This window comes from Chenopodium quinoa, unplaced genomic scaffold (genome assembly GCF_001683475.1).
Source record: "Chenopodium quinoa cultivar QQ74 unplaced genomic scaffold, ASM168347v1, whole genome shotgun sequence".
NCBI lineage: Eukaryota > Viridiplantae > Streptophyta > Magnoliopsida > Caryophyllales > Amaranthaceae > Chenopodium > Chenopodium quinoa.
Window position 1 is genome coordinate 2,257,119 of NW_018743285.1, and position 22,506 is coordinate 2,279,624.

The window sequence follows — 22,506 nt, forward strand, 5'->3', positions numbered from 1 at the left end:
TGGATACTCCCTATCAACACCGTTTCAAGAGCATCTTCCTTTTTGATCAGGGGAAGTTGTTCTTGTTGTAGATCATCGAGGACATCCACTTGACAAATAGTCTCACCCATAGACGGATTTCCCATAACATTCAGTAATGAATACTCCATTTTCTCATCCCCTACTTCAAATGTTATTTTCCCATTCTTCATGTCAATAATTGCACCTGCAGTAGCTAAGAATGGTCTACCAAGAATAATAGGGACATGGGCATCTTCTTCCATTTCCATAACAACAAAATCACATGGAATAAAGAATTTACCAACTCGCAATGGAACATCTTCAAGTATACCGAGGGGAAATTTAACTGACCTGTCTGCAAGTTGCAGAGATATCCTTGTAGGCTTTAGCTCACCCATTTGAAGCTTTTCGCAGATGGAGAGCGGCATAAGGCTTACACTTGCACCAAGATCGCATAGCGCTCTATTGATCTCTATATCTCCGAGCTTCACTGGGATTGAATAGCTGCCTGGATCACCTAGTTTCTTAGGAAGAGTGTTTTGCAGAATGGCACTACATTCTGCAGTTAGAGAAACAGTAGCATTCTCTGCAAGCTTCTTCTTGTTAGATAGCATGTCTTTCAAAAACTTTGCATAAGAAGGCATTTCAGAAATTGCATCCAAGAACGGTATATTAATGTGAAGTTTCTTAAGGATGTCTAGAAATTTACCGTACTTTTTCTCTAACTTAGCCTGGGCTAACCTCTGTGGGAAAGGGACTCTTGGCATGTATGGGGCGAGAGGTGGGATCGGTTCCCGTGGCTTTTCTTGAACATCATTCCTTGGAATTAGGCTGTCTGGATCTCCCGCCCGGTCGGGCAGTGATTGCCCGGTCTGACCGGGCGAAGAAGAGCTGCTTATGTTCTTCTGTTTGTCTGGAATTTCTTCTTGCGCCCGATCGGGCGGACCTTGCCCGGTCTGACCGGGCGAAGAAGAAATTCGCACAGTCCCCTGTTTTTCGTCGACTGCTTCTCGCGCCCGATCGGGCGGACATTGCCCGGTCTGACCGGGCGAAGAAGAATTTTGCAAAATCCCCTGTTTTTCACTCATTCCCTCAATATCTATCGTTGATGGTTCCCTTACGGGAAGGTCTTCCAACTGTTTTCCACTCCTTAAAATTACAGCATTCATGTGCCCCTTTTGTGGTTGCTCTGTTTGGCCAGGAAACGTACCTGGTGTTTTTGAAGATTGGCCGACTTGATGAGCAAGTTGGCTTATTTGATTTTCCATGAGCTTATTCTGGGCTTGTAACTGTTGGATGGAATTATTTGTGGTGTTGATGAAGTTCTCCATCATTAGTTCGAGATTGGATTTTTGAGGGAGTGGTTGCATAGGTTGCATGGGTTGTTGTACTAGGGGTGGTCTTGGTTGAAAACCAGGTGGATTATAATTGTTGTTTCGAGGTGGGGGCGGAGGTGGATTTTGCTGAGCCTGGGTGTTTTTGTATGAGAAATTTGGGTGATTCTTCCAACCTTCATTATAAGTATTAGAATGGGGATCGTATGGTCTTTTAGGGTTGGAATTGTAGAAGGCATTGGCTTCCTCAATTGATACCTCATTCGAATTTCGTGGGCAATTAGGTGCGATGTGACCTTGAGTATTACACATTTGACAAGTTTCTAGCACATTATTAGAAGATCCAGTTTGTAATCTATCGAACTTGCTTGAAAGTGCCTGCACAGAACTAGTTAAAAGAGTTAGAGCATCAACATCTAATTTACCTCCTTTCTTGACACTATTTCGGCCGCCTGGGTGATAGTTGTCATTGGCTGACATCTTCTCAACCAGCTCCTTTGCTTCGGTTGGATTTTTAGTTAAAAGGGAGCCTCCAGATGCGGCGTCGATATAGATCCGGAATTCATGGGTTAGACCGTTATAAAAGGTTTGGATTAACATCCATTCAGGTATGCCATGATGAGGGCACTGTCTCTGTAATCTCTTGAATCTCCTCCATGCGTCATATAAGGATTCTTCATCTGATTGCCTGAAAGTGGATAGCTCGTTCCTTAATCTTGCAGTCTTTTCTTGTCCCAAGAACTTGACCAGAAAAGCTTTTACTAGTTTATCCCATGTATCAAAGGAACCAGAACCCTCATCTCTTAACCATTCCTTCGTCCTATCCCGTAATGAGAATGGAAAAAGGCGAAGTCTAAGAGCATCATCTGTAACACCATTCAGCTTCATAGTGTCACACTTTTCCAAGAAACCATCTATATGATTCACTGGGCAATCAAGAGGTGTGCCAGCAAATGAATCATTGGATATGAATTGAATAAACTGCGGTTTCAATTCAAAATTCTGAGCGGTGATAGGTGGTCTAACAATGCTAGAAAGGAGTCCGGTTGTTGTGTCAGGGATACCGTACTCCAAAAGAGACTTTGTTGCTTGGTCTTCCATATTTCTGTTACCTGCTCTTCTTCTACTTCTTCGTCTTCTTGCAGTCGCTTCAATTTCTGAATCGAGAGGCACTAAGTCGTCTGACCCTGAGCGACGTGTTTGCATACAACAAAGAACTAGGCAAAGAACATCAAAAACACAGGAGGCAATAGCCGAAGCAACAAACAACGCTTAGTAAAAACGAATCACGGAAAATCAATATGAAACCGTTAGTCCCCGGCAACGGCGCCAAAATTTGATAGGCTTATCGCGTACCTAACAAAAATAACCTAACTATTCCTTCTAACTGTGTAGTAGGGCAAGTAAGGATCGAATCCCAAGAGACTATGGTTCATTCAATTAATCAGACTCAATTAATCACTAAGCACGTCACCAATCAATAATGGATGATAATAATCAACTAATATATTAAATAACACAATTAACTAGAGGAAATATTAATCAATAAACTAAAGCATCCAAGATCAAGCATTACCACGATTATGATTGATAAACTAATAAATCTACCCCCAATATATAAATCAATTGACAAGAAGAAAAGCAATCCCTAATAATAATACCAAAGGTCTCTTCCAAGTTATCAATGGCTTCCCAAATTAACTATCAAGCCTACTTCCGTGGAATCAAGCGAATAAGGGACATTAAACACCATGCCTAGATTCCTAATTATTCAATCATCTACTTCCGTGATGATCTTCAAACCCTTAATTGGAATAACCTAATCCCGTTAATACCCAACTTCCGTTGCAATAAGAACAAAGGGATGATAACAATACTAATTATTCCTAATCTAGTATTGGCATAAACACAATCAATTAAGCATGTCAATTGGGATTATTATTGGGGAATTTAAAGATCTACTTTATACATCAATCATAATCGAGCTTAGCAAGATCCCGGATTAAGGAAACTACTCACACATCATAATAAAATCAAAATCAAGTTCAAAAACAAGAAACAGTAAAGAAAACATATTTAGAGAACAGTGAATATCAGAAAAGAGTGAAGTAAGATAAATACCAATTACTCCAATTGAAAGAACTCAAATTGTTGATGAACAATTGATTAATCTGGGATTAAAAGATTGAAATTGCTTAAAGGAAATAAAACTAGGGTTCTTGAGAGTTTTCTAGGGCTTAAGGAGAAAAACTAATGAAAAACTCCCTTTAAAAGTTAATTACAAAAGGGTATTTATACCCCCAAAAGATAGAAATTCGGAAATAGCTGAAATCGCGCAATCTCGAACATCGCCCGGTCAGACCGGGCAGATCTCGCCCGATCGGGCGGAGGAAGGCTGCGTAAAATACGACAGTTTTCCTTCTTTGCCCGGTCAGACCGGGCGAACCTCGCCCGGTCGGGCGCGCGTAACACGTTTCCAGAATTGCATCTTCATAACTTGACTTCTTCATCGCCCGGTCTGACCGGGCGAAGCCTGCCCGATCGGGCGCGCGTTGCACCGTTCAGAATTGGGCTTCTTCCTGTGAACTCTTCATTGCCCGGTCTGCCGGGCAAGCCATGCCCGGTCGGGCACTCCACATAAATTGCAGTTCTTGGCTATCAACTCTTCTGAATCTACTAAAAACACGTCCAATTGCCTAGAAACGCTTCATATCCCTGAAAAGCTTACTAAAACAATCGAATACACTAAAGAAGAGATTGTTAGCAAGAAATGGCTCCGTAGAGCTCAAAACCATATAAAATTACTAAGTAAAACCGGGGAAAACCATTGTATAAAACACGTATATAAGGAAGGTGCTTCTCCAATCTTTCCATCTGTTTTCTTTACCTCTTGTCATGAGGTAGCCACGGTGGCTCGTTAATTGGTACCAGCCGGTACCGCCTACCTTAGGGGTCCGGCTGAGATAGTTTATGTGGGCGAAAGCCTCGAAGTTTGGCTGCACCCCGTGCAGTTCGCACCCGGCCACATAGCCGAGAACGTTGAACCAGGAATTTGGGGCTAATTATCATAACCTCAACTCATACCCATCCAAGATCCACTGAACAGCCGGATGTAGGGGGAAGCGCAGCCCAGCTCTAATGGCCGCCTCATAGCAGCCAAAACAGGCGCTATCGTAGCTGGTACCAACCGACCAGACGACTGTGTCCTCCGGGTCTGGCACAAAAACTAAAAAGTCAGGCCCCATTATGTGGTTCGCAATAAAGCTGCCCACTTTCTCTTGCATGGCCTTGATCCGGCCTTTCGGAACTGTGTAGTAGTAGGGAATGTTTTGTTCTCTATAGGAGGCGGATGGCTCCGCCCAATTATCTACTTTCTCAACTGCGTGAGAAAGCCTCGCCTCTTGTAGGCGGTTGTTTTTCTCCTCTGTGTATAGAGAAGCATGACCAGAAGAACTAGACTCGGACTCGTCCTCTAAAGAGTCCGAAGAGGACGACTCCACTCCTCTCCCAGAGGGGCCCTCCCTCAGAGCTGTCGGCGGTCAAGCCACCTTGGTTCACTTCAGCATCTGGCGCCTGGTCAGATGTCTCACTAATCGGCACCTGGTAGGAGGAGCCGTCTGAGTTTGTGATCCTAGCAGTTCTTTTTGTTCTGACCATTATGTTCTGCATAGATACAGAGACAGTCGGACTTTGTATAAAGAGTAAAGATTGGTTCGGAAAAGGGCAGGCGGCACTCCTAGTCCTAGATTCAGCCGTCCCTGGTGACCGGCTGATCACTAACCTAGGTCGTGTCGTGTGCTTCCGTGGTGCCATTTCAAAAAGGAAAAAAATAAAGAAAAATTAAAAGAGTCAGATAACCGACGGTTACCTGAACGAGTGAGAAGTTGATGAAGTTCTGAAAATTCTGAGTAAACAGCCGACTTGTCAGAGCAGGCGGTAAGCAGAAAGTGTCAAGAATGTCAGAGCAAGTTCAGGGGTCCGAATGTTCACTTCAAAAGTTCTCAAGTGTGAAAAAGACTGAGGTCAACACACCCTTATATAGGCAAAATGAAAAGGCGAAGGTCACTCCCAAATTCAAAATTTGAGCGGGAAAACTTCTCGGCCTTTCACCAAGTGACACCTGTAGCAGGCCGTCGTCTGTTACGGTGCGACACCTGTCACAGGTAACACGTGACCAGTTACGTGCCACCTGTGAGGGCAAATGATTAGTGGATTTTTATCCATCAATCACCATTTGACAAGTGGACCAACCATATTCCGCCACGTGTCCTTCACGTAGGCCAATTGGAGTCTGCCACGTGTCAATCAGAGATTCGTCCTCCATGGACCAATTGCGACGCGACACGTGTCCACCCACGCCAAATGGGAAAACCGGCCAACAAGGCCCTATCCTTGTGAAAGCCCAGTCAGCCCTAGGTTTAACCTAAACCTAGGTATTGGCACGCATCCCAAGGCATATAAATATGCTCGTTAATCCTCATAAAGGGGGATTACGCACATTAAACATTCTCACTTAGAGAGATTCAATTATATTATTCCGCATTAATTACTCCTTAAACAAGTATTAACTTGACCGTTGGAGGCGGATCTTCAATCATCCGGAATATCCGTTTGTTTTGCAGGTACAGGCGTCCGGTTTCAGTCTCGGAATTGTAACTCTCCCGAAGGACATCAGAAAACCCCGAAACACGTCCCACCTTCCTAACTCTCTTTGTAGTCTTAGGAGAACCTCTGCAAAATTAATTAACAAAAGATTACACATAACTATAATAATAAAAACATACATCCTTGATAAAAGAACATATAGCTAATTAAAAAAGAACATAGAGTATAAGTAAAGAATATTTACCTATTTTCCTCCATTTTTCCCTTTCTTTTTCTCCTTTTTACCCAACAACCTCTTCCACATTTACAATTAAACTAATACATAGTATAGTAAAATAAGCACCATGTTAATACATCAAAAAGCATTTTAAAAAAATATGATCATACCCTTCACTTTTTTCACTTTCTAGCTGTTCTTCCCCCACATCTGCTGTTTCCAAAACAACCTCATCTACTTTCATATCAGGTTCATTAACATGAACATGAGCATGTGGTGGTGTAGGATCTTGAATACTAGCCATCATCACATTCTTCACAACATCGTCAATCATGTTCCCAAACCAATCTGATGCAAAGAAGTCAATGTCCTGACTAAGAATTGATGCTCCCTCGACATGTTTACTTTGTGTGTGTTGTTGTATTACATTCGGCAAATTTACTCTGGCACACTTGAACCACATGGTTGTAAGATTGTACATAGTGGTCTCTTCATTCAACGAGGTTGTATGGAACCTCTCACCTAATTTCAAGATATTCGAGAGGCGTGTTAGCAATCCTTTCGATTACCTCTCGAAGCATTTGATTATACTCCTGACATTTTAATAATGAATGAAAGGTGTATTACTACACATACTATATGATATAATACGATAAACTATTTCTTTAGAATTCACCAAATAGTATACATTTAAATAATTAACATAATAGAAATGCATCCCTATTATATATACAAAGAACATAATTGACTGACAAAAAGAGCATTTGATAAAAATGTAAGAACATTGATTTAAATTCAAAAGAACATATATATTAAGAGTTGAAAATATTACCAAAATACCGTATTGAATATAATTCTATATCAAAGTGAACATTGTTTTGAACTACGATGAACATAATATTTTATTAAGATGAACATAACATATAAAGTTAAGTACATTATATCAAAAAATACATATAAATTGTACCTGCACACTTAGATGGGACTTTTTTCTCTTGTTTTTGTTATTCTCCACCATTTTGATGTTTATTTTGTTGTTGCTCTCCTTGAGGTTGTTCTTTTTGTTGCTGCCCTCCATTTTGATGTTCTTTTTGTTGCTGCTCTCCTGATTCTTCTTGTTGTTGTGCTTGATCTTGCCCAAGTTGTTCGTTTACATTACTTTCCTGTTGCTGCTCTTCCTCCTGTTGTTGTCTTATTTCATCTCTGGTTGGTTCTCATCTAATAGATGTTGTGAAATTGGGATGTCCACATTAATTGGTGGTTGCACTCTATCCAACAAAGTACCAAGACCAAAGCCTAACCTCAGCTCAAGATCTAATTTATACTTGATAAGATCAGTAGTCCAGACCTTAATGAGAGGGAATTCTCTACTTTGCTCCAAAGTCATCTTTTGAAGCCGATCAAAGTAGCACACCTGCAAATCATAGCATAATAGATTTTCAATTTAAAAAATAGATACCAAAACAATTATATGCATAGTAAATATGATAAGATTAATAGATGAACTATTTTAACTAAGTGAAGCATCCATACCCAAAGAAATGGTAATGGTCCACAGAAAAATCTTGCAACACCCCTCTTCCAACAAAGAACCCACTCAATCAGGCTCTCCATGGTGTAACCACACCAGTCATTCAAAAATACAATTTACATTGATCGCAGTGTGCAAAAATCTGCTTAAAAAAAATGTTAAAGAACTCTTCATATTAAGATAATGCATATTAGAAGGTACTTAGTAAACGGTTCTGTACAACAGACCTGAGATAAGGTTGTTGATTTTGAATACTCTTAATGCAACAGTTTACCACCAACACCAAGAAACTCCTCTTCCAGTCATCATAATTTGCTCACAAGTTTGTTCACATTATTGGGAAGTACTCCCCAAGGGTATCTCTTATAACTATTTAACACCTCCTTATGATCTTCATTGCCATCCTTTGCATCCATTATTTCCTTTCCTCTACTTGGTATTCCATATACCATGTGAACACCAGCAGCTTTCACATCAATTGATCTATTTCTATCCAAATTAAATTTCATTCCTACGGCATCAAAATTCAACACAAGAATTCAGGATAATTGTGGGGAAAATCCAAGTGCAAAAATCCACCAAAACCCATATCCTTTATAGCTTGAAGCTAATCAACTTGGTTAGCCAACTGCTGGACCAAGTGCATCAAAGGCATGACAGTTTGCCTCGTTGACAGCTTTATTCTAGGTCCTTCCTCATTAGCAACATCATCACAAGGTACTACATCTCTTTGTGCAATTCCTTTCGTGGCTTTCTTTATTTTAGGCTTCTTCTCTATTGCAACCACCTTTGGAGCCTGAACAATTGATTATTTTGCAGACTGAGATATTGATTTTGCAGCACCTTGTTCAGGTTTTTCCTCAATAACCTTCACCGGGTCTCTGATTGATCAACTTCCTCTTCCTCATGTTTATCTTGAACTTTCCCACCCATCTTTTTGCTGAAAATTAAAAATAAATAAATTCAGCATGCTTATAAGGATAATTTATCTGTAATAATTTGAACTACTAAGTTATAAATGACCTTACCCCTTTTTCCTTGCTATTTGTTTAAATCGGTAAGGCTTCTTTTTAGTCCCATCATCAGCCTCATATTCTTTGTCTCGTTTGGTTTCATCCTCAGTTTCAGGCTCTACTACAGCAGATTGCTTTGGAACTTCAATTTCGTCTTCAGCTCTTCAATATTAAGTTAAAGATGCATAAATAGATTAAATGCTTATAAAATGAACATTGAGTCTATAGAAAATGTACACATAAGTATATTATAAAGAACAAACATACTATAAAAAAAGAACATTGTTTTCTATTATAAAGAACAAACATACTATAAAAAAAGAACATTCAAACTATAAAAAAGAATACACCATATCCAAATCTATTCCAAGGTACAAAGAACATATACTTTTAAATAATGAACATTACACTACAATATAACGAACAAATTAAACAAACATGTTACAATAACAAGGCTCACTATATAAAATAATACTCCTATTATTGTTCACAACTACCAATCCAATAATAAAATAAAATAGCTGTGAGATCTCAAATAAAACCAAAACAGAAGCATTATATTAGAACCTAAATAGCAGAGCACATTTTGCCTAGTTAAATTTGCCTAGTAAATCAGTTAGATTTTATCAGTAGATTCGCGCGCCTAGTTAATCAAGCAGCATATTCTGAATTTGCATACAAGCAAACTGTGAAGTTAACCATCATTAGAAATATTTCTTGTGACAAAAAATAAATAAAATAGTATGATTTTAATGAGTTATCTAAGTTCTGAGTTGTACAAATGACCATATCTATTCTATATCTGATTTTGCACCTTTATTTGTGTCCATTTGATGATTGGAGGCGACAAATATCATACCAATTTTTCGACTTCACTTTTACTTTGATACTTATTCATGTTTTTTCTAAAAGTTCAATTTGGCCCAAAATGGGTGAGAATGACAAGGGATAATATATAAGAATCCATAATTCCTCTGTTTTGGTGATAATCCCATACAACATCAGTTGGGAACTATGCGTCTTAATGGCGATCTGCGACTCTACGTACTAGTCTAACTACAACAGATCAAATGTGACTCATGGTACAGGCATTCTTTGAGATGGGATCGAGTTAGGTTCGTATAATAATGCTTAGATACAGGAACTAGTGATCATATGGCAATTGATAATGCTTTACAACAAACCTGAGATAAGGTTTATCATAGAAAGAACACTATTTTTTATTATAAAGAACAAACATACTTTAAAAAAATAACATTCAAACTATAAAAAAGAATACACACTATCCAAATCTATTCAAAGGTACAAAGAACATATACTTTTAAATTATGAACATTACACTATAATTAAACGAACAAATTAAACTAACATGGTACAATAACAAAGTTCACTACATGAAATAATACTCCTATTATTGTTCACAACTACCAATCCAATAATGAAATAAAATAGCTGTGAGATCTCAAATAAAACCAAAATAAAAGATACAATAAAGCAATTTTGTAATAGTCAAACCATGTACTTACTTGGTAATGGCAATATCTTTATTAATGGCTTTCAAACATCTCTGGGTCCACAATTGGATCTTGAACCTCTCTACTACTTATTCCTTCAGTTTTCCTCTTACTTTTACCCTTTTTCTTTTCAAGGTAAGATATTAATATCTCACCATCTTGTTCTTCGTGTTGCACACTACATCAAAAAAAAAAAAAACAAATAATTCACGGATCCATACAAAAATCACCAAATTTATATAAATTAAAAGAAATTCAGCCCAAATATTACAAAATCACATGGAAAGGACATAAATATTACATCAAGGTCCATTACTGTATCAAAGGCTCATCGAAAGTTTTAGAGTTGGCAAAGTAAAAAGGAATACCCAATATCCCTTTAACCAAAAGATGGGTAAATTATTGGCTATGAACTTTGAAAACATGCCCCATTACACTTTTCTACTCAATTATCACATCTACTCGTCCCCGATACAACAAATTTTATCCCAAAATAAAACAAATAACTCACAATCTATACAGAACATCACCAATTTTGTATAAATCAAAACAAATTCAGCCACACGAAATCAGCAATTAGCACGAATTAAAGGAGAAAAAAAAAATCAATTGCATATCAAATTACTCACGGATTTATACCAAAAAAAAAAAAAAACACCCAAAAAAATAAAAAAACACTGAGCCACACGAAATCAACAATAAAATCGAATTAAAGGAAAAAAAAAAACTACAATTGTATGTTTCTTCAACAGATCTTTAGTATGAGTGTTGAAAATCAAAAAAAAAATCCCGAAAAAAAAATTTAAATATAACAAAAAAAATAAAAAACGAAAAACGTCGAAACCCATCATTACAGTACTTTGAATAAAGAAATTAAACTTACATATCATCTTCTTTCACCATCTTCAAAAATCTTTGAAGCACAATTATGGTTTTTAAGCGTAAAAATCTATTAGGGTTTTAGTTTTTTTCAGAGAGAAAATAGTAGAGAGAGACTTTGATTTTTAGAGAGAGAAAGTGATTTGAAAAGATTTTACTTTTTATTTGTGGTAAATATTTTTTTTACTTTCTGTTTTACTCACATGGTAAAAAAAATTCGTGATCTTTCTAATTGTACACAACGTTCTCCGTTTTTTTTTTTATTAATTGGGCTTCACGAGACTTGGTTTAATGAGCATTTGGATGTCAGTTTTGGGCCGGGTGCACCGTGCTCATGGTGCACCCGGGTGTAGGGATCAAGAATTGGTTTCTAATACTAGTGTTCAAATTATATTAGCTAATTTGTTTGTTTACCTCTTTTAAAATACGTGCTAAAGTAACATGTTCATTTATATTACTCCGTATAAAAAATGGAGGAAGTATCTTTTTTCTTAATTATATAAATAAATAAAAAAATTAGTTACGGTAATTTATGTGAATAAAAAAAATTAGTTACAGTAAATTAAATGGGGTTGAAAGATTTTCCTACAAAAAAAAAAGGTTGAAAGATGAAAAGAGTAGTGAGAGCCCTTTGTAGAAAACACGGAAACATCTGACGGATTGAATACAATGATTTATGCTGAATAATTTAGAGAATGGTAGACTAATTTCAATGTTATTTAATTGATTCACTTAGGTTAAGGTGTTAGTGCATATTAATTAAATAAGCAACTATGTCAAATGACCTTCGTAGAAAGGAATAAAAGTTTTCTTGGTAAAACGAAAAAAACTGAACTCGGTAAAGAGGAGCAAAGCCGCCCGGTCAGGGTGGTGCCCTACCGGGCGCAAGCCTAGGTTTCTGACTACAGACTGTCAAATATATTGATCATGAATGTAAATCTTGTTAGCTTATTAATGCAATTGTTGAATATATTTGGGAATAAAATGATATGATGATGATTAATGCTATGCAATGTAATTAATGAGTGGTTGTAAATGTAATAAAAATATTTGTGAGTGTGTTTATGTTACTTGTTGTCTCATCTATTTGGTTGTTCATTAAAAAAAGCCTACCTTGTAAATATGGTATTATTACATGGTATTAGTGTTACAAAATAAATATCACAATTGTGTAGATCAATTGGTAAGCCATTTGCACTCCCGGTGATAGGTTGCAAGATCAACTAGTTCATGTATTGGGAATTTGGTTGTATGCTTTGGTTTAATGCATTTTAGTACGTACAATTTGACATTTTTGGCAAGCTAAATTAAATTGCACCGCATAAAAACGATTTGGTTTAATGTTTTTCAATTTTATGTATTAACTACTGGAGCTATCTACTTGTATAAGAAATAACTACTACTCAACAAAGTTCGTTGTGGAAGTGAACGTAGCATTTTCCTCATATAAGTTATAACTAAATATATTTTTTAGCCTATATAAAATAATTTTAACTATTGTGTTTTTTATTTAAAAAACATACGAAGTATATCAAGACTAGTCTCCAGAAACAATGTATTGCGGTTTTTGGTCAGGTTTGGTTTCCAATTTTGGAAACTAAACCAAAGTGCAAAATGTGATTTGTTTAGAAACCTAAATCAAACCGTTGTTTCGGGAATTGGGAATCGAATCAAACCTCATTGTGAAATACCCCTAATTACGAAACTCAGAGTTTTTTTTAATGCTTACATAAAATTGTAGGTTGTCAATCAAACTAATCAATTTATTTTTTCTCCATTGATTATTTTTTTTTAGGGAACAAGAATCACGAAAAGACATCAAACTAACTTTTATAAATAGAGTCAAAAGTCAAAATGTGTCAACTAAAATTTTTCAACAACTTGATATTTTTAGATTTATTTTTGATGAACTTTATATATAAATATATTTATTTATTTTACAGTGGAGGTTTCATGCTCCTGCCTACGGCAAACGATGAGTCAGTTTATGCCCAGTTGCAGAGATATGCTGATATTGCTTTGGAAGAGTACAATATGCGGAAGGTTAGTTTTTCTTCTCTCGTTCTATGTCCTTTATTTTCTTGCTTTTATTTCTAATTAAATGATACCTTTGAAATTAATAAATGTGAAAAACATGGCATTAGTTATAACTCTTATAAGCAATTAAGTGATAATTTTTCGTAATCAATTAAAACCGAAAATAAAAGCACTTACATTGTAAAAGTACTTACATTAATACTCCTTGTTTCGGTCATGAAACAATGGACCTTCAGCAGGTCCTTCGGATGAGTGGAGATGAAGCCCAATTTGAGTGATGACCGAATTGAGGATTTCCTGCACAGCTGAACAAACGTAAACTGGTCTCAGGAGTTGTGCCGAGGAAGGCCCCTTCGATGCCGAAGTCAGTACGTGTGTAAGGTAATGAGAGAAAAGCTATGCAAGATAATTTATCGCTTGAGGCAATTTGTGTGAATGAATCTAATTGTACAAAAATATGAGCTTTTATACCTTACTCCAATTGAGTGGACTGGGCTTGAGGAGTTAAATGGGCTGCCATTTAACTGGGCCTTGCTTTACCTGACTTGGCTTGTTGGATTGAGGGTTGAACCTTGCCTTGTGGGTTATACTGATTTTCATATATGGACCGGGCCCAAATAAGTTATTTGGACCCAAACAACTTGCCCCCCAAACCCGATTCGTGAGGATAACGGGTCGGGTTTCAGCTGCTGAGGAATTTGGAGGGAAGTAAATGAAAATCATTTAAATTTTTGAAGAATTTGTACGATTTTAATAACCGTTAATGGTAGTTAATTGACCTTAATGACGGTTTAATTAAAAATAGTGCGGAAGTGGAGAGTGTTTAGTGGATAATTAATTTTGGCGGTTTGCAATTGGCTTGGGAAAGAACTTGAAGAGTTTGCTAATTGAAATTAAGTGAGTGGGGTTTTTTGCTGGATATTTAACTTGCTCTTGCATAATTGTTTCCGGCATTCTCAAATCAAACCACACTCGCAACTTTGCTCTTACTCCCGGCGAACTCACGCAAACACAACTTTCCCTTTTCACTAATTTCTGCATTTTCCGAAGCTTTCCCGCATAATCTGTTGCTCCGAACTACTAGATCGGCGAATTCCGAGTCTGATAGAGGTAATTTTCTCCGAATTCCATTCGGATTTCCCCCTTTTCTAAGCTTTTCCCCTTTTACTCGTCTTTTTCACGTCGCCGCCGATTTTGAAATGGCCGGCAATCCCGGAAAGAGACCAATGGAATCTGAGGCTAGTGTCTCAGAAGAAGAAGCGCCGCAATTAATTTTGAGACGTAATCGTCCTCTAGCAATGATGTCGTTTCTGAGCGGCCGCAATCCCAATGCCCGAATTGAGGTTGGCTCCTCCTCGAGTGGCGAGGGAATGAGAGCCATTCCTTTAAACAGTGCCCCTCCAAATGAAGCAGCCAAAGCCAGTACTTCTGGCCGAAGGGCTACCTCAAGACCCAGGCCTTTAACTCTTAAAGAGAAGGAGTGGACTGATGAGTCTGAGAACTCAGGCTTGCTGATGACCGAGCCATCCTCTTGGTGGCTAGAAAATAATGCTCGGTACCGCTTTGCCGAGCAACTGGAAGTTTACTACGGCATTATGGAAGCCGATGGCTATTGGTGCCGAATGCCCACGGCGCTGGAGAGAATCTATCGGGCCCCTCCTAGTTATATTGGGGTTTACGTTCGGCAGCTGCAGAATGGGCTGCGGTTTCCTGTTCACCCGTTCGTCATCAAAGTATTGAACGGGTACAACATCTCTCTGGCCCAGCTGACCCCTGTTAGCATCAAGAGGGTCATGACCTATCTGTGGGTATGCCTCTTCTATGGGCTGGAGCCGAGTGTCCACTGCTTTCGGTGTACGCATAAATTGGCGCCAAACACCCAATCGAGCAAATGGCATGGTCACGGCTGGTGGCAAATAGAAGATGAGAAGGGCTACCTGACCACCTATCCGAATGACACTTCAGACAAATTTTGGCGGGGCCAATGGATCTGGGTGCGAGCCCCTTCGGACGAGAGTCGCCCTAATTATTTTAGGGGACCTCGCTATACAAGGAAACCTGATTCTTCCGATGTCTAGCATCGGCCCTGACGATTTTACCAAAGCGGATCGTCAGCAGATGGAGCTCTTCGGCCGATCTTCAAATCCTGGCGCTACTGGCCGAATGACCACTGTGCCCACTGTCTGGCTACGGTGCTGTCATTACATCTTCCAAGAGAAGATGTTAGCAGTTGTCGGCCTCAGCCGAAGATACCAAGTTGGTAAGTGATTCGGCTGGGGCCGAAGCTTTTACTTTCTACTTTTCAGTTTCTATAATCCGCAATTTTTCATTTGAACTAATATTTTGCTCTGACAATTTTTTAGAGATCTGCGAAGAGAATTCCGGTATTAACTACGAAGTGCTGGGAATCAGCCAGAAAAGGGAGCTGATCACCAACACTCCCGTTATCACCGCCGTAAAGGACCGACCACTCACGCTGCAGCCGAGAAAGCTAGAAGTGGTCAGCGCCTTCGAATACCTGGCGCAGAAGCCTTGGTACAAGAAGCTTGATCCCTTTTTCCTTCACTCAGCTGAAGAGGAGGTTGATGCTGCTGCCGCCGCTGCTGCACCGAGAGGTGATATCGCACATCCACCACCCCTCCATCCGAACCACAGAGAGAGGAGGGTTTAGACGAGGAAAACACCGAAGAACTATTCGGGCCTTCAGTAAGTCCACGATCCTTCTTCATTTTTTCCATACTTGAATTCGCATGAAATTTCTATAAGTATAGAACTTCAGCATTTTGATCTTTCGTCTTGTGAAGAATTTTTCTGAGTATGTAGCTCCAGCTCTTAAGTATGCATGTTACACGTAGCTTTTCTTAATCTTGCAAGAATGTTTTGCTAAGTATAGATCTTCGGATGCATATTCTTCTGATGTAGTTTGTACTCTTAAACTGCTATGTATGAGGCTTCGGCTGAAAGATCTGCGTGCCTTTACTTTGAGTTTGCTTGTTCTGTTTGTTGTTTTGTTTGTTGTTTTTTTTTGTTTCTTACACGTCCTCCTGCCCCCTCTCTCTTCTCTTCTATAGTCTGAAGAGGAAGAAGTAGAGAAAGAAGAAGCTGCTCCCTCTCCCGAAACCACTGCCGAAGACATGGCTGGTGGAAGAAGAGTTCTTGTCCGTCCAGGACAGTTTAAGGCGTCGGAGCCGCCTGCCAAGAAGCCTCGGCACGAGGAGGTCCGAGTGGAAGAAGAGATGAGGGAAGTCACCTCTCCATCTCGGGAGGTATTTGTAGAGGTCGTCGAGTTGCAGACCTCTCCTCCAACTCCTCCTCGTGACTCTGGGATGTTTTCAGAGAATATTCAGCAAGAGATGGATGCGCTGAATATTTCCGCCGAGGGTGCTGCTGCAGCTCATGTTGAATCGCAAATGGCTGAATCTGAAGAGCCAAAAAATGAAGAAATGCCCTCCATCTCTGCTGCGGATTCGTTTAAGACTTTTCAGTCTTCCGATATGGGCTTCGGCTTAGCACCTTTGGTTCCCGTCCCAGAACATGCCCGGGTCTTCTTTGAATCCAAGCGCGATACTGCTAGCGCTCACTTCGGCCATCTGGCCAACTTATCAGCGTTGGAGAAGGCTAAGGCCTGGATTGCGGGCGTTGTTGCTGCGGCTGCTGAACCTCTTGACAAGGTGCCAAATCCCTTTGTGGAGAACCAGCGGCTACTGATGCAGGTGAGTGTCATCACCAGATTTCCTCTATTCCTTCCTCTCCTCTTCTTTTCTTTTCTTTTTCAGAAAATTTTTCTAAGTGTCGGGCCTCGGCTGATCTCCGATTTTCAGACTGATTGACGTTTTGCAGGTTGTTAATAATCATTTCTTAGCTGTAGAAATGGATGAGGACCTGCAGTCCAAGGCTGACAAGGTTGAGGAAGCTGAAAGCCTGGCTCGGCTAGCTGAGCTGAAACAGCAAAAGGCTGAAGAGGAGACCTCAGCTACCAAGCTGGAGATGCAGAGGATGGACGAGAATTTTCGCTCCTTCTGCCGAGGCCTGGAACAGACTGTCTTCCCCTGGATCGAAGAGGGCCAGTCTCTGATGAAGGAATACGGAGCCGATACTATTGCTGAGTTACAGGCTCGTATCGAAAAGAAAATGAAGGAAGAGGCTGAATCCCGGCAAAAATTGATTGTAGATCATGAAAGCCAGATTGACCTTATCCGCACACAAGCAAAGGATAAGCAATCTGAGCTTGAAGCCAAGGTCCAAGAGCTGAAAGATGCGCTAGAGGCTGAGAAAAAGGCATCCTCTAAGGCCTCGTCTGATCTCGCCGCTGCTGAGGAACTGCTGAAAACCAGGATCTATACTGAGGCCGAGTATGAAGAAGGATATGATAATGGTTGGAAGGTTGCTCGGCGACTGGCCTTCCATCTTGAGCCCAGAATCAATTGGGATCAGGCTGAGGCCTGGTCCATGGATCCAGCAGATGTTTATATGCACGAGGCCAGTCCAGCTGAGGTTGCATTCATGGCTCGGCAAGCCGAGAATGAAGAAAGAGAGAAAGAAGCCGAGAAAGAGTTGAATGCCACCCATCCTGCTTCCTCGTCAGCCGATGCTGAAGCTCTAGCTGCCCCGAATGATGTTCCCAAGAATGCTGAAGCATAGGAATTCGGGCAGTCGTCTACTGAGTCCTGCGGATCAACGTGCACTTAATTTGTAAACGCCGCATCAACTTTTGCTTGTTATCTTTTTGTTTCAGCCTGCCTATGTACAAACTTTATAATTTGTTTTTGTGTACTTTCGGCAGCTGTGTTTTCCGCTATGTGGGCGGCTGCCGACTTTGAATTTCTGTAACTTTTAAACTTGAACATTTTCTCAGCGTTTCTGCTGATGTTCCTTCTCAGCCCTGATTAATTGACTGGCTCTGTCTTCTAACTGATTTGTCTTTTGAATTTCTTCAAATTTTTTCTAAGTACAAAGCTTCGGCTCATAAATCATCTGGCTTATAGGGTTTACCCATTGCATGTTTCTTCTGCTTTGCTCATTTTACTCGGGTGATTTACGGAATTTTTTCCAGGAACTGAGCTTCGGCTTGGAGCTCAGTATGTGAGTACCTCTTGCCCCCCCCAGAACTTTGAAGATAGGGTCTTCGGAGTTCTGAGTTTATTGCTTTCGTTCTTTCGGCGTGGCCGAAGGTTTGTTGCCACACCATAGTTCAAACACTTGTGTTGTATTTCTTATATTCTGCCTGGTTTTAATTCATCCGAGGGAACGACTATCTTGGACACAATGCCGGGGCAATGATCGCCTGAAGTACAAGGCATCATTATGCAATACTTCAGAGGTGTAATCATCACCCGGAATTGACTTGCCGAAGCACAGGGCATAATTATGCAATGCTTCGGGTCTCTTATCAATTCCTATTTTTTGGCTATGTCTTAGATAAGCCTATGACCCCTTCGCCGAGGGCAGCAAATCCGTCCGAGGTACAGTGCATCATTATGCAATACCTCGAGGTTCTATTTGTTGCCCCCATATCGGCAGGTTCTTCGGCTTGCCGAAGTACAATGCATCGCTATGCAATACTTCGGACAGCACCGGGTGTAAACCTTGAATTTTTTTCAAAAACGACGAAGGCAGAAATAATGAAAACATAATGAAATTGTGAATAATTGCGGCTCAAAGGCCTTTCACTGATCTGAAGGAAATGTACTTACACATATATTTCTCCCGCATTGGGGTTTTACACATGAAATTTCCTAAGTACATCTGCATTCCAGTGGTTTTTCAACTCAGTGCCACCTAACTGCCGAAGCCGATAAGTTCCTGGTTGGAGCTCATCATATAATTCATAAGGCCCCTCCCAGTTAGCCGAGAGTTTTCCATGGATGCGGCTTTTCTGGACAGCGGCAACATTCCGAAGAACGAGGTCCCCAACCTTAAGGAGCCTTGTCTGGACTCTTCGGTTGTAGAACTTGCTGATTCTCTGTTTGTATGCTGCCATTCTGTCCCTTGCCGAATCTCGGACCTCGTCTAAGAAATCGAGGGACTCTTTCATGAGATGCTCATTTTCTTCGACTGAGAACTGATTGACTCGAAGACTTTCTGAGCCAATCTCCACTGGTAAAACAGCTTCGGATTCATACACCAATTCAAAAGGTGAATGCCCCGTAGCCTCTTTTTCTGTAGTCCGAAGTGACCATAGAGTTCTGGGAAGTTCCTCTATCCACTTGGACTTTTGATCTTCAACTCTCTTTTTGAGAGCGTTGAGTATCTGCTTATTTGCAGCTTCAGCCTGGCCGTTACTTTGAGGATGACAGACTGCCGAATATTCCAGCTTTATGCCAAAGTGATCTGTGTACCACCTTAACGGCAGATTATCGAATTGCCTCCCATGGTCAAAGACAAACACCTTCGGAATGCCGAAGCGAGTAATAATATTCTGCCAGATAAATTTCCTGACAGTCTGCTCAGTTATGTTTGAGGCTGCTTCGGCTTCTATCCACTTGCTGAAGTAGTCGATTCCGATTATCAGCCACTTTTTCTGATAAGGAGCCTCAGGAAACGGACCTAGAATATCCAACCCCCATTGAGCAAAAGGGAGTGGATTCAAGATCGGCTGAAGGTCTCTCGAAGGCCGATGGATAACTGGTGCGAATTTTTGGCATTTTTCACATTTCTGCACCAAGTCCTTGGCATCCTGGATCATGGTTGGCCAGTAATACCCTACCCGCAATGCTTTATGGGCCAGGGTCCTTCCCCTTATGTGGTTTCCACAGATGCCGAAGTGGATCTCCCGAAGGATGTAATCTGCATCTGTTGGACCCACACATTTCAGCAGCGGGGCTGAAAAGGACTTTTTCAGCAGTTCCCCATTATAGACAATGAACCTTGGGCCGACCCTTTTTATTTTTACGGCTAGGTTCCTGTCCTCGGGGAGCGTTCCTTGAAGCTTATAAGCCAGGATGGAGTCCATCCAGCTCGGTTCAGCTTCGACACATTGGACCTCAATTTCTTGGTCAATGCTTCTGTTTCGGCGTACTTCCACATATACGAATCGGTTCAGCTCAGTAAGAGTTGAACTTGCAAGTTTGGATAGTGCGTCGGCTTGAGCATTCTGACCCCTTGGGATCAGCTCAATTTCAAAAGTTCTCAACTTCGCTATGACTGACTTGATCTTGGCGAGATAAGAGATCATGGAGGGCTCTTTGGCCTCATATTCGCCCCGAATCTGATTAGCGACCAGCTGAGAGTCTGTCTTCAAACAGACATGCTCGGCTTCGAGAGCTATGCATAGTTCTAAGCCAGCGACTACTGCCTCGTATTCTGCTTCGTTGTTAGAAGCCTTGAACGAGAATTTGAGTGCATACTCGAAGTTTTTGCCTTCGGGAGAGGTGATTACTACCCCAGCTCCCGAACCATTTATAGTGGCTGAGCCATCTGTAAACACAGTCCAAGTCCCCTTCTCTTCGTCGAGTGTTTCCTGATAGGAACATTCGGCTAGGAAATCTGCTAAGGCTTGGGCCTTAATGGCTGCCCTCGGCTGATAGCTTATGCTGAACTTAGTGAGCTCGAAGGCCCACTTTGTTAGCCTGCCTGACTTTTCAACCTTGCCGAGGATTTTTTCCAGCGGTTGATCTGTTAAGACCACTATCTGATGTGAGTCAAAATACGGTCTTAACTTCTGAGCTGCCACTACCACTGTATATGCAACCTTTTTCGAGCAGGGGGTAGCGCGTTTCGGCATCAGTCAAAGTATGACTGACGAAGTAGATCGGTTGCTGAACCTTTTCTTCTTCCCTCAGCAGCACCGCACTCACTGTAGCGGGGCTAACTGCCACATATAAGTACAAGACTTCTCCTTCGGCTGGCCTTGCCAGTGTTGGGAGATTAGCCAGCTGCTCTCGGAGCTGTTGGAAGGCTATCTTTTGCTCATCTTCCCACATGAGCTCCTTGGATTTCGGCAATTTCAGCGCTTTGAAGAAGGGCAATCCTTTGTCCGAGGCTTTTGAGATGAACCTGGATAGGGCGGCCATCCTCCCAGTGAGACGCTGAATGTCCCTTTTTGTCTTCGGCTCGAGAAGATCAAGAGCTGCTTGAACTTTGGCGGGATTGGCATCAATCCCCCTCTTTCTGACCATGAAGCCTAGGAATTTCCCTGACCTCACTCCGAAGACACATTTCTTCGGATTCAGCTTCATTTGGTGTTTTCTCAAAGTGGCGAATGTTTCTGCTAGGTCTGAAACATGGTCTTTCGCCTCTTTGCTCTTGACGATGGAATCGTCAACATAGACTTCCATGTTGCGGCCTTTTTGCTCGGCAAACACTTGGTCTACCAGCCTCTGATATGTCGCTCCGGCATTTTTCAGTCCGAAGGGCATCATTTTATAGTTGTACACCCCGACACTTGTAACGAATGCCGTTTTTTCTCTCTCATCGGGGTGCATGAAAATCTGATGGTACCCAGAAAATGCGTCCATGAAACTGAGCAGAGCATGGCCACTTGTCGAGTCGACCAGCTGATCGATTCTCGGCAAGGGAGAGAAGTCCTTTGGACAGGCCCTATTCAGGTCCGTGAAGTCAACGCACATTCTCTAGGTGCCATTAGCTTTCTGAACCATCACCACATTCTCCAGCCACTCTGGATATTGGCAAGGCTCGAAGAACCCTGCATCTAGAAGTTTTTTTTACTTCGGCTACGATGTCTTGGTTCTTCTGAGCAGAGTAATTCCGCTTCTTCTGCTTAATTGGCCGACATGTGGGGTCGACATTAAGCTTGTGAGAGATAAGGTTCGGATCAATTCCCGGCATGTCAGCTTCCGAGAATGCGAACACATCTCGGTTGTCCCGAAGGAGTTGGATTAATTCAACCCGGAGGCTCGGATCGAGCCCTTGTCCGATGCTGACACATTTTTCAGTATGTCCTTCGGTCAACGGTATTGACTCAGTTTGTTCATCTGACTCCATTGCTTTGGATCCAGGCTCTTCTGGTTCAGGTCTACTGTCAATATCAGCAGACTTCCCATTCTTGGGCTGATCTTCGTCCGAATCTTTCGGTCCAGCCGAAGAGCTTGCCTTTCCAGTCCCCAAAGATGTTCTCTTTTTTGGGGACCCCTGAGCCGAAGCACTTAGGCCTTTCGGCCTTTTGGTACCTCGCTCCTTTTCTTTCTATTTTTCTTCCTCATCATCCTTGTCACTGCGGCGACTCTTGGATGGTTTGAGGAAATTGCATTCTCAGGCCTCTCTTTGGCTGCCCAAAAATTTTTCGGAGCGTCCTTCGTCTGAAACGTAGATCATTGCTTGATGATACATCGAGACAACTCCTTGAACATCATGGATGAGGGGTCTCCCCATAATGACGTTGTAAACTGATGGGGCATCGATGACCAAGAATTCGGCC

General features: G+C 41.0%; 1 protein-coding gene and 1 long non-coding RNA gene across 2 annotated transcripts; both read right to left on the bottom strand.

The window, feature by feature from the left end:
• Nucleotides 1-6,002: 6,002 nt before the first annotated feature.
• Nucleotides 6,003-11,236, bottom strand: LOC110735706. The gene is made up of 6 exons (XR_002514155.1): nt 10,227-11,236; nt 8,716-8,862; nt 7,915-8,627; nt 7,690-7,829; nt 7,124-7,570; nt 6,003-6,749 (listed from the first exon to the last, which is right to left on the bottom strand). It is a non-coding gene; the product is annotated as an uncharacterized LOC110735706 (long non-coding RNA).
• A 7,613-nt stretch (nt 11,237-18,849) lies between these two features.
• Nucleotides 18,850-21,490, bottom strand: LOC110735803. Its single transcript, XM_021915989.1, has 2 exons — nt 20,927-21,490; nt 18,850-20,760 (listed from the first exon to the last, which is right to left on the bottom strand). The coding sequence occupies exons 1-2, from the start codon at nt 21,488-21,490 to the stop codon at nt 18,850-18,852; spliced, it is 2,475 nt and encodes an 824-aa protein (XP_021771681.1).
• Between the last annotated feature and the right edge of the window lie 1,016 nt (nt 21,491-22,506).